Here is a 12,199-nt window from a genome sequence, read left to right on the forward strand (position 1 = left end):
TTCCATGTCTCTACAAATGACCCAATTTCGTTCCTTTTTATGGCTGAGTAATACTCCATTGTACATGTGCACCACATCTTTATCCATTCATCTGTTGATGGGCGTTTAGTTCTTCCATGACCTGGCTATTGGAAATAGTGCTACAGTGAACATTGGGGTGCATGTGTCTTTTTTTTTTTAATTTATTTTTTTATTAGTTTCTGCTTTATAACAAAGTGAATCAGTTATACATATACATCTGTTCCCATATCCCTTCCCTCTTGCGTCTCCCTCCCTCCCACCCTCCCTATCCCACCCCTCCAGGCGGTCACACAGCACCGAGCTGATCTCCCTATGCTATGCGGCTGCTTCCCACTATCTATCTACCTTACGTTTGGTACTGTATATGTGTCCATGCCTCTCTCTCGCTTTGTCACAGCTTACCCTTCCCCCTCCCCATATCCTCAAGTCCATTCTCAAGTAGGTCTGTGTCTTTATTCCTGTTTTATCCCTAGGTTCTTCATGACATTTTTTTTCTTATATTCCATATATATGTGTTAGCATACGGTATTTGTCTTTCTCTTTCTGACTTACTTCACTCTGTATGACAGACTCTAGGCCTATCCACCTTATTACAGATAGCTCAATTTTGTTTCTTTTTATGGCTGAGTAATATTCCATTGTATATAGGTGCCACATCTTCTTTATCCATTCATCCGATGATGGACACTTAGGTTGTTTCCAGCTCCGGGCTATCGTGAATAGAGCTGCAATGAACATTTTGGTACATGTCTCTTTTTGAATTATGGTTTTCTCAGGGTATATGCCTAGTAGTGGGATTGCTGGGTCATATGGTAGTTCTATTTGTAGTTTTTTAAGGAACCTCCATACCGTTCTCCATAGTGGCTGTACCAATTCACATTCCCACCAGCAGTGCAAGAGGGTTCCCTTTTCTCCACACCCTCTCCAGCACTTATTGTTTATAGATATTCTGATGATGCCCATTCTGACCGGTGTGAGATGATACTTCATTGTAGTTTTGATTTACATTTCTCTAATAATTAGTGGTGTTGAGCAGCTTTTCATGTGCCTTTTAGCCATCGGTACGTCTTCTTTGGAGAGATGTCTATTTAGGTCTTCTGCCCGTTTTTTAATTGGGTTGTTTGTTTTTTTAATATTGAGCTGCATGAGCTGTATATATATTTTGGAGATTAATCCTTTGTCCATTAATTCGTTTGCAAATATTTTCTCCCATTCTGAGGGTTGTCTTTTCGTCTTGTTTGTAGTTTCCTTTGCTGTGCAAAAGCTTTCAAGTTTCATTAGGTCCCATTTGTTTATTTTATTTTTATTTATTTTTTTTTTTTTGTGGTACGCGGGCCTCTCACTGCTGTGGCCTCTCCCGTTGCGGAACACAGGCTCCGGATGCACAGGCTCAGCGGCCATGGCTCACGGGCCCAGCCGCTCCGCAACATGTGGGATCTTCCCAGACCGGGGCATGAACCCGTGTCCCCTGCATTGGCAGGCGGACTCTCAACCACTGCGCCACCAGGGAAGCCCTGTTTATTTTTGTTTTTATTTCCATTACTCTAGGAGTTGGGTCAGAAAAGATCTTGCTGTGGTTTATGTCAGAGTGTTCTTCCTGTTTTCCTCTAAGAGTTTTATAGTGTCTGGTCTTACATTTAGGTCTTTAATCCATTTTGAGTTTATTTTTGTGTATGGTATTAGGCAGTGTTCTAATTTCATTCTTTTATATGTAGCTGTCCAGTTTTCCCAGCACCGTTTATTGAAGAGACTGTCTTCTCCATTGTATATCCTTGCTTCCTTTGTCATAGATTAGTTGACCGTAGGTGAGTGGCTTTATCTATGGGCTTTCTATCCTGTTCCATTGATCAATATTTCTCTTTTTGTGCCAGTACCATATTGTCTTGATTACTGTAACTTTGTAGTATAGTCTGAAATCAGGGAGCCTGATTCCTCCAGGTCCATTTTTCTTTCTCAAGTTTGCTTTAGCTATTCGGAGTCTTTTGTGTTTCCATACAAATTGTAAACTTTTTTGTTCTCATTCTGTGAAAAATGCTATTGGTAATTTAATAGGGATTGCATTGAATCTGTCAGTGACTTTGGGTAGTATAGTCATTTTCACAATGTTGATTCTTCCAATCCGAGAACATGGTGTATCTCTTCATCTGTTGGTATCATCTTTGATTTCTTTCATCAGTGTCTTAAAGTTCTCTGAGTACAGGTCTTCTACTTTCTTAGGTAGGTTTATTCCTTGGTATTTTATTCTTTTTGTTGCAGTGGTGAATGGGATTGTTTCCTTAATTTCTCTTTCTGAGAGACTTTTTTTTTTTTTTTTTTTGCGGTACGCAGGCCTCTCGCTGTTGTGGCCTCTCCCATTGTGGAGCACAGGCTCCGGACGTGCAGGCTTAGTGGCCATGGCTCATGGGCCTAGCTGCTCTGCGGCATGTGGGATCTTCCCGGACCGGGGCACGAACCCGTGTCCCCTGCATCGGCAGGCAGACTCTCAACCACTGTGCCACCAGGGAGGCCCTTAATATCTCTTTCTGATCTTTTGTTGTTAGTGTGTAGAAATGCAAGAGATTTCTGTGCATTAATTTTGTATCCTGCAACTTTACCAAATTCATTGATTAGCTCTAGTAGTTTTCTGGTAGCATGTTTAGGATTTTCTGTGTGTAGTAGTATCATGTCATCTGCAAACAGTGACAGTTTTACTTCTTCTTTTCCAATTTGTATTCTTTTTATTTCTTTTTCTTCTCTGATTGCTGTGGCTAGGATTTCCAAAACTGTGTTGAATAATAGTTGCGAGAGGGGACCTCCTTGTCTTGTTCCTGATCTTAGAGGAAGTGCTTTCAGTTTTTCACCATTGAGAAAGATGTTTGCTGTGGGTTTGTCATATATGGTCTTTATTATGTTGAGGTAGGTTCCCTCTATGCCCACTTCTGGAGAGTTTTTATCATAAATCGGTGTTGAATTTTGTCAGAAGCATTTCTGCATCTATTGAGATGATCGTATGGTTTTTATTCTTCAATTTGTTAATATGGTGTATCACATTGATTTGTGTATATTGAAGAATCCTTGCATCCCTGGGATAAATCCCACTTGATGTTGGTGTATATGATCTTTTTAACGTGTTACTGGAGTCTGTTTGGTAGTATTTTGCTGAGGATTTTTACATCTGTATTCATCAGTGATATTGCTCAGTAATTTTCTTTTTTTGTAGTATCTCTGTCTGGTTTTGGTATCAGGGTGATGGTGGCTTCGTAGAATGAGTTGGGAGTGTTCTTTCCCTGCAGTTTTTTTGGAAGAGTTTGAGAAGGATGGGTGTTAGTTCTTCTCTAAATGTTTGGTAGAATTCACCTGTGAAGCCATCTGGTCCTGGACTTTTGTTGGAGGATTTTTTTTTTTCTTTTTTTTTCCGTATGCGGGCCTCATTGTTGTGGCCTCTCCTGTTGCGGAGCACAGGCTCCGGATGCGCAGGCTCAGCAGCCATGGCTCACGGGCCCAGCCACTTCGCGGGTTGTGGGATCTTCCCGGACCGGGGCATGAACCTGTGTCCCCTGCATCGGCAGGCGGATTCTCAACCACTGCGCCACCAGGGAAGCCCCCTGTTGTGTCATTTAAAGCTTGTGTTTCCTTGTTAATTTTCTGTCTGGATGATCTGTCCATTTTATAATTGTTAGTGGTTGCCTTAATGTATTGAGGTGCTTCTGTGTTGGGTGTATATATATTTTTAATTGTTATGTCTTCTTGGTTGATCCCTTGATCATTATGTGGTGTCCTTCCTTGTCTCTTGTAAGATTCTTTATTTTAAAGTTTATTTTATCTGATAGGAGTATTGCTACTCCAGCTTTGTTTTGATTTCCATTTGCATGGAATATCTTGTTTTCATCCCCTCACTTTCAGTCTGTATGTGTCCCTAGGTCTGAAGTGGGTCTCTTGTAGACAGCGTATATATGGGTCTTGTGTTTGTATCCATTTAGCAAGCCTGTGTCTTTTGGTTGGAGCATTTAATCCATTCAAATTTAAGGTAATTATTGATATGTATGCTCCTATTACCATTTTCTTAATTGTTTTTTGTTTGTTTTTGTAGTTCCTTTTCTCCTCTTGTGTTTCCCATTTAGAGAAGTTCCTTTAGCATTTGTTGTAAAGCTGGTTTGGTGGTGCTGAATTCTGATAGCTTTTGCTTGTCTGTAAAGCTTTTGATTTCTTCTTTGAATCTGAGTGAGATCCTTGCTGGGTAGAGTAATCTTGGTTGTAGGTTCTTCTCTTTCATAACTTTAAATATATCGTGCCACTCCCTTCTGGTTTGTAGAGTTTCTGCTGAGAAGTCAGGTGTTAACCTTATGGGAGTTCCCTTGTATGTTATTTGTTGTTTTTCTCTTGTTGCTTTTAATAATTTTTGTTTGTCTTTAATTTTTGTTAATTTCATTACTGTGTGTCTCGGCGTGTGTCTCGGCATGTTTCTTCTTGGGTTTATCCCGCCTGGGACTCTGCACTTAGGTGGCTGTTTCCTTTCCCATGTTAGGGAAGTTTTCAACTATAATCTCCACAAATATTTTCTCTGGTCCTTTCTCTCTTCTCCTTCTAGGACCCCTTTAATGTGAATGTTGCTGTGTTTAGTGTTGTTCCAGAGGTCTCTTAGGCTGTCTATATTTCTTTTCATTCTTTTTTCTTTATTCTGTTCCACGGCAGTGATTTCCACCATTTTGTCCTCTAGGTAATTTATCCATTCTTCTGCCTCAGTTATTCTGCTATTGATTCCTTCTAGTATATTTTTCTTTTCACTTATTGTATTGTTCATCTCTGTTTGTTCTTTAATTCTTCTAGTTGTTTGCTCTTTAATTCCTCTAGGTCTTTGTTAAACATTTCTTGCATCTTCTCGATCTTTGCCTCCATTGTTTTTCCGAGGTCCTGGATCATCTTCACTGTCACTCTTCTGAATTCTTTTTCTGGAAGGTTGCCTATCTCCACTTCATTTAGTTGTTTTTCTGGGGTTTTATCTTGTTCCTTCATCTGTTCCATCCTCTGCCTTTTCATTTTGTCTGTCTTTCTGTGAATGTGGTTTTTGTTTCACAGGCTGCAGGATTGTAGTTCTTTTTGCTTCTGCCGTCTGCCCTCTGGTGGATGAGGCTATCTAAGAGGCTTGTGGAAGCTTCCTGATGGGAGGGACTGGTTAAGACAACTTTTGAAGGGAGCAATTTAATCTTTCTTTTGTGTTATGCAGTGTTTACTTAATTGAACTCATATATCTCTCTTTGTAGCAGTGTTTTGTTTGTTTTTGTTTTTTTTACTCATTATAAGTGATATATGTATAAAAGTATTAACGGGGTGCCTTTAAAAGACTTGAATATAATGGAAAAATTAGCTTATAATCTATCAGACTAAATATATACAAAAGTAGTTTTAAATTAACCAGTTTAAATTTGGTTAATTTAAAATCTTTCATGCCAGTAGGGAAAATTCAGCTTGATTCTAACTTAATCAGTAATATTTATCTAAATAAAATACACTACGTGAAGGCAGATGGTAAGTATGGAAGAACGATGAGAAGTCATGTTGAGGCTCACATGGCAGTAGAGAGGAACCTGGCAGATATAAATGATCTGAGGCTTTCAGAGGTTGGCTTTAACAAATGTGGGTAGGAGTGTTTTCTTAGACCTTTGTGTTTGGATGAAATCTCTCTGAAGCTCTTTGTTCTGATTCTATGGTCACCAAGCTGCTTTGGGATATTAATTTGGCTTTTTAGGCACTTTGTCACTGGAAAAGGTGCGTGCCCTCCTCAGGAAGTAATTATTCATTAATTCAGTGAATATTTATTGATCACCTGCCATTTGCTAGGCATTCTTCTAGATATTATGGACTAGAGCACTAAAGAAAACAGAGTCACTTCCTTTATGGAGCTTCCAGTTTAGTGAATATGAATATTCCTATTGCTGAATGTAGTATCTTTGATTGTAGGCTTAATAGGTTAGGTTGGTATGAAACCCGTTAAGAGTTTTCATAGCAGTCTCTCTTGAGTTTGGGTAATGTTCAGTTTTCCCTGAGTCCAGTCAACTTTGAGCCATTGAGAAGGTAAACTTTCTAGATTTGAAAAATCTGAGCACCAGATCCTGGATCTTTGTATGTTCACCAAGGAAATGCCATACTATGAGATCTTTAGATGGCCAGCCAATGAGTCTTCCGTTGGGGAAACAACTTTACTTTGTACTGTGAGAAGACCCAGACACTAACACAAATATAATTAGTGTATTTCCCCTCCTCTTTCCCACTTACGTAAATTCTTTTGAGGCATAACATACATATAAAAATGTGCAAAAATCATAAGTGTGAAGCTTGACAAAATTCACAAAGTGGACACATCCATGTAACCAGCATCCAGTTAAAGAAACAGAATGTTACCATCACCCCAGGAGCATTGAGCCCCCTTTCTTTCATGACCATTTCCTTCCAAGAGTAAACACTATCCTCACTTCTTTTTTTGTTTTTGTTTTTGTTTTGTTTTGTTTTTTTGCGGTACACGGGCCTCTCACTGTTGTGGCCTCTCCCGTTGCGGAGCACAGTCTCCGGACGTGCAGGCTCAGCGGCCATGGCTCACTGGCCCAGCCGCTCGCTCCACAGCATGTGGGATCTTCCCGGACCAGGGCACGAACCTGCGTCCCCTGCATCGGCAGGCAGACTCTCAACCACTGCATCACCAGGGAAGCCCTGTTTGTTTTTTAAAAATTAATTTATTTTATTTATTTTTGGCTATATTGGGTCCTCATTGCTGCATGCAGGTTTTCTCTAGTTGCGGCGAGCGGGGGCTACTCTTCGTTGTGATGCGTGGGTGTGGGCTTCTCATTGCGATGGGTTCTCTAGTTGCGGAGCATGGGCTCTAGGCACACAGGCTTCAGTAGTTGTGGCATGTGGACTCAGTAGTTGTGGCTTGTGGCCTCCAGAGTGCAGGCTCAGTAGTTGTGGCACATGGGCTTAGTTGCTCCGCGGCATGTGGCATCTTCCCGGACCAGGGATCGAACCTGTGTCCCCTGCAATGGCAGGCGGATTCTTAACCACTGCACCACCAGGGAAGCCCTGTCCTCACTTCCTATGCTAAAGATTAGTTTTGCCCATTCTTGAACTTTGTGTAAATGGGGAGTGTTATAGAATACATTCTTTTGTGTTCGACTTCTTTCACTCATGCTGTTTTATCCATGCTGTTGTATGTGTTCATTCTCATTGCTGTATAATGTTCTATTTTATGATTAAAGGAAAGTATACTTTTTATTCAAGGTAGTTCTTCGGGTTGATTGCAGTTTTTGAGTATTACAAATAGGAGTGCTGTGAAATTCTTATATGTGAATTTAATAAACATAGGTTAATATATCGTTTTCAACATTTTAACTTTTTGAAACTTGAATGACTCTTAAAATTGATGTGTAATGTTTTCATTTTCTCCTGAAGATCTTTTATTTTCCCTGATGGCATCTCAGAATACAGGAAATGCTAATTGCATCTCTATAGTATAAGGTTTCTTAGATATGTTTTGCAAATCATAGTGGGCTAGATTCTCCTGAGAAATTCTTTAGTTTTAAAGTGCCCTTGAAAGTAATATCAGTGCTTTTAGACTGTTAAAATAGTTAGTTTTCTTAACAGAAACCATTCCAGGAATACCTAATTTGTTCCTAGAAATGAGCATATATTTGTATTTTACATATCTTTATGTATAGATTATATATAGACTTTAATAATTTGTTTGTCTCTGTTTTCAAAGGTTCGGTCTTTGTGGGCTTCAGTGAATGAAACACTCATGGTTTTGGAAAAAGAGAGAGAAGTTGTTAGTTCAGTCCTTAGTGTTGTTAACCAATATACTTTAGATGGAACTAATGTTGCTATCAATATTCCAAGGCTCTTACTTGACAAAATTGAGAAACAAATGTGTCAGGTAAGCATTCGATAATTAAGGGAGCTTTGAGAAAACTCCCTTCACATAATTTTTTTATATATTGTATATTGTTTTTCTCACAATGTTTTTCTGCTGTTTTCAGAATTTACCTTTGTGAATATATCTGGTAAATCTTTCATAAAGATGGGTACTGTTAAAGGTGTTTATATTCACATTTATCAACCTTTATTCATTGTCCATACGTTGTACGGTGCTACATCATATAGTGTAGAGAGTAGAAGGTACTTAGTAGGAAGATGATATGATACTTAGTTTTTTATAAATTCTCAAAGAGAGCACCAGTGATCTCCTGAATGCTAAATTTCTTTTTAAAAACTCTTCTTTCGTTTTTCATTCATCTTGATGCTATTAAATGTTTTAAAGTGTTTTCTTCCTTTATTTTTTGTGACCTCAGTGTCTTTGCCTTCCTGTGGTGTTTCAGACTGCTGTCTCCAGTTTTCCACTGGTTCCTTTTCCTCTAACTTTTAAATGAACATGTTCCCCATGGTTCCATTAATGGCCCCTTTTCTTTCCCACATTATAAATCCATCTGTATTTTCTTACCCAATTCCATGGCTTCATCAGCCTCCTGTACAATAATATTACCAGATTGGTATTTCCAGTCTCTCCCCTTCAACCCAAACTACATCAAATTATTTCCACTTGCTTATGGGACATTTCCATCTGAATAGCCTACGTTTTTTTTTTCTTAGTAAACTTAAAATTTTTTGAGCATCTCCTATGTGCCAGGTATTATTATAGTGAAGGGGATGTAAAGATAAAATATTGTTGTGACCCTGAAGAGTTTTCACTTTAATAGGTAACATGTCAGGCACTTCAAATTCAGAGTACATAAAAATCAGGATCTGTAAACTCAGATTCCTACAGGGGCTAGGCAGGTAATACTATATAGATGAAGTATGCTAATTATGTGTAACAATAGAGGTAAAGTAGGAAATTATGAGATCTTTAGGGAACTAATTTTGTGTGAAATCTGTGATTTTAAAAATTAGCTAATTTAGATGATTTTAAAACATTGGAACTGTGCAGGCCAAATAAACATGTCTAAGTTTGGAATCAACCTTTAGGGGTCCTTTAATTTGCAACTTTTGGTAAAACATGAATTCATGATCTTTCTTCAAACCTGATCTTTCTCCTCGGTCTTTATTTTGCTTTCCATTTATTTGCATTTCTTTTATTCTAGTTTCAGCTTTTTTGCACGATATAAAAATGTAGCGTGGCGTGTTAATTCTTCCACAGTAGTTTTCTTTGGGCCAGAATTATTTACATAGTTTTATTTTTGGGTAGACATTCATTCTTTTTTTCCACTCTTTTTTAAGGTAACCTTTTTATATAATAGTGAAAAATGTAAATATATTTTTGTAGCATTTTATTATGTTAACAATCTATAGTTCACCACTTTTTTTTTTTCAGTTGCACATAGGAAATGTTTATGAGGCTGGAAAATTGAATCTCTTAACAGTTATTCAGTTATTAAATGAAGTCTTGAAAGTAATGAAATATGAACATTGTCAGGCTAACCAAGCAAGACTGACAATAGACCTTCACTTCCTTGAAAAAGAGACCAAAGTTCAGAGAGGAAGATTGTCAGATCTGAAGCATATGAGGTACACTAGAAAGATCTTCTGTTATTTCTTTGGGGTAGGAGTAGGGTGGTTTTGATAATTTCTCAGCACAACTCTTGTTTAGTTAACAACTCAGTAGCTTTGGCAAACAAGTGTGAAAATTTTACTCGTACTCAAAAACCTTATGTCACCAACTTCTAGAGAGATACATGAAGTAGCAAGGAAAATTAATGTAGTTTTCTTTTGTCTGGAGTATATTATTTGCCCTGAGTGATAATTCTTTATCAAATAATTCTGACTCTTCTCTAGCTTTTCTTTTGTAGGGTCTACTAATAAAACCATGTTTTAGAAAAATTGTTTGTATTGAGCAGGGTGACTGGGAGGTATGGGTTCTCTTTAGAAATGGATAGAGAGTAGGAGTAGAATTTCAACTTGAGTTCAGAACCAGGAAAAAAATTGTATGGGGTTGGCCAAAAAGTTCGTTTGCGTAACATCTTAGGGGAAAACCCGAACGAACTTTTTGGCCAACCCAATATTTTTAAAGATAAATGGAGTATAGATGTGTGATTGCTATTTGGTGTTAAAAGGAAAGAAGGTATTTTAGATTCTGAACTCTCAATGGGAGAGTTTATGCAATTTAGGTGTGCTGAATTGGTTGAACTTACAGTTACACCTTCTGCCCTTTCTCTATGAGCTATAGTATTCTTACTTCAACACTTTTTCTCAGTGCTTCTTTTTATATATTCATGTTTTGAATGAAGTTCTTTTTTATGCCGTTACAGGTATAAAATAAAAGAAGATCTCACAACTATAAGACATTCTATTGTTGAAAAACAAGAAGAATGGCATAAAAATTGGAAAGAATTTCTCGGCCTGTCTCCTTTCAGTCTAATTAAAGGTTGGACTCCAGTAAGTAATATTGACTTGACTTTTGGAGAGTAGTTAAATCTCTTGCAAACTCTTGATTTATCATGTTACAAATGACCTGGAAATGCTATATGTGTGTATGCTTGTCATCTTTGCATCTGAGCCTAAAGTACAAATATTTTGGTTTCTGTGATTTTTCTAAATACATATTAGAATGTTCTTTAAGCTGCTGTTGTGATATAGTTAATATTTTTAGATTCAGTGAATTGTATTAAAAAGAAAATGAGATCAGGGAGAAGCTGGCGCTGAGGCTCAAGTCGCCTGTGGGGGCTGAGCCCGCTGTCTACCCGTGGCCGCTGCTGGTCTACGACAAACCCCACGATACTGCTCACGAAATCCTCGAGACCATCTGGCTCAAAGATTTGGAAAGAGATAGTTTAGCAGAAAAGGAACACGTGAAGGAGAAATGGAATCTCTTGCATGAATTTCTGCAGACAGAAATAAAGAATCAGTTATGTGACTTGGAAACCAAATTACATAAAGAAGAATTATCAGAGGAGGGCTACCTGGCTCAAGTCAAATCCCCCCCTTTTTTTTTTGCGGTATGCGGGCCTCTCACTGTTGTGGCCTCTCCCGTTGCAGAGGGTAGGCTCTGGACGCGCACGCTCAGCGGCCATGGCTCACGGGCCCAGTCGCTCTGCGGCATGTGGGATCTTCCCGGACTGGGGCAAGAACCTGCGTCCCCTGCATCAGCAGGCGGACTCTCAACCACTGCACCATCAGGGAAGCCCCAAATCCCTTTTAAATAAAGATTTGTCCTTGGAGAACGGAGCTCATGCTTTCAGTCGGGAAGTGAATGGATGTCTAGAAAACGGGAGCCAGACAAATGGTGAGGACCGCAGAGTGGAAATAGCAGAGAAAAATAAGTCCCCCAGACGTGTTTCCAAACTTTGCATGCTCAGGAGAAGCAAGTCCGATGGAGAAACAAAATCTGAAGTCTCATGTAGCCCCAGGATTACAAGGCAAACTACTAGGCAGATCACCGTCACATCTCATTTCACAAGGGGCCCTGCCAAACGGAAGCCTGAGGAAGACCCTGAAAAAGCAAAATCAGATGATTCTGTCGATGAAGAAGAAAAAGACCAGGAGGAAAAGCGACGTAGAGTTATATCCAGAGAACAAGTTGCTGGACCGTTTCCTGCAGAAGAACCGGGAAGAGTAAGACCAGGAACACACATGGAAGAAGAAGAAAGAGATGATAAAGTAAAGCCTGGTCACCTCCAGGAAAAAAATAGACTCAGAAGTCAAACCGAAGGACTAGCACCTAAACAGAAATCTAAGGAGGAGCCAGACAGAGATGCGAGGCCCGGAGGAGCTCAGGCTGAAATGAATGAAGGAGAAGACAAAGATGAAAAGAGGCACAAAAGTGAACCCAAAGATCTAGCTAGCAAACGGAAACCAGAAGAAAAAGAACCTGAAAGAGTAAAACCACAAGTTTCTGATGAGAAAGATGAGGATGAAAAGGTAACGAACACACATGGTAAACACAACAGCTCGACATGGTAAAGTTCCCCGTCAGAACAAAGGGACCTGGACCATATCCTCTGGGGGTCTGTGCACGCCCGAAGATGCAGAACATGAAGAACACTCAGTCCCCTGTGCAATCTAACAGCTCTAGTCCACATGTCTCACCCCAAACCCAGGACACTAGACCTACTAGAGCAGGAAGCAAAAATATGGTAGGACTCCTCAGAATGGCTAAGGCTTTGACCAAAAGACCAAGCCCCACAATCCCTATGAACACATTGAGAATTTAGTTTGTTGC

The 12,199-nt window shown here is 39.2% G+C and overlaps 2 protein-coding genes across 4 annotated transcripts in view; both read left to right on the top strand.

Annotated features, from left to right (window-relative positions):
• The window catches only part of HAUS6 (HAUS augmin like complex subunit 6), a 46,067-nt gene that overhangs the window by 12,476 nt on the left and 21,392 nt on the right, over nt 1–12,199 (top strand). For all 3 annotated transcript variants that reach the window (XM_060102049.1, XM_060102050.1, XM_060102051.1), the window contains 3 exons: nt 7,751–7,921; nt 9,356–9,549; nt 10,290–10,416. In XM_060102049.1, the coding sequence (XP_059958032.1) occupies nt 7,751–7,921; nt 9,356–9,549; nt 10,290–10,416 (492 nt within the window). The remainder of the gene's footprint in view (nt 1–7,750; nt 7,922–9,355; nt 9,550–10,289; nt 10,417–12,199) is intronic.
• LOC132492325 (DNA (cytosine-5)-methyltransferase 1-like) lies at nt 11,176–11,940 on the top strand (the record flags this gene model as incomplete). The annotated part of the gene is made up of 1 exon (XM_060101785.1): nt 11,176–11,940. A coding segment is annotated over one exon (765 nt), but the record flags the coding sequence as incomplete, so codon positions are not given.

The sequence above is a fragment of the Mesoplodon densirostris genome, chromosome 6, assembly GCF_025265405.1.
Source record: "Mesoplodon densirostris isolate mMesDen1 chromosome 6, mMesDen1 primary haplotype, whole genome shotgun sequence".
Taxonomy (NCBI): Eukaryota; Metazoa; Chordata; class Mammalia; order Artiodactyla; family Ziphiidae; genus Mesoplodon; species Mesoplodon densirostris.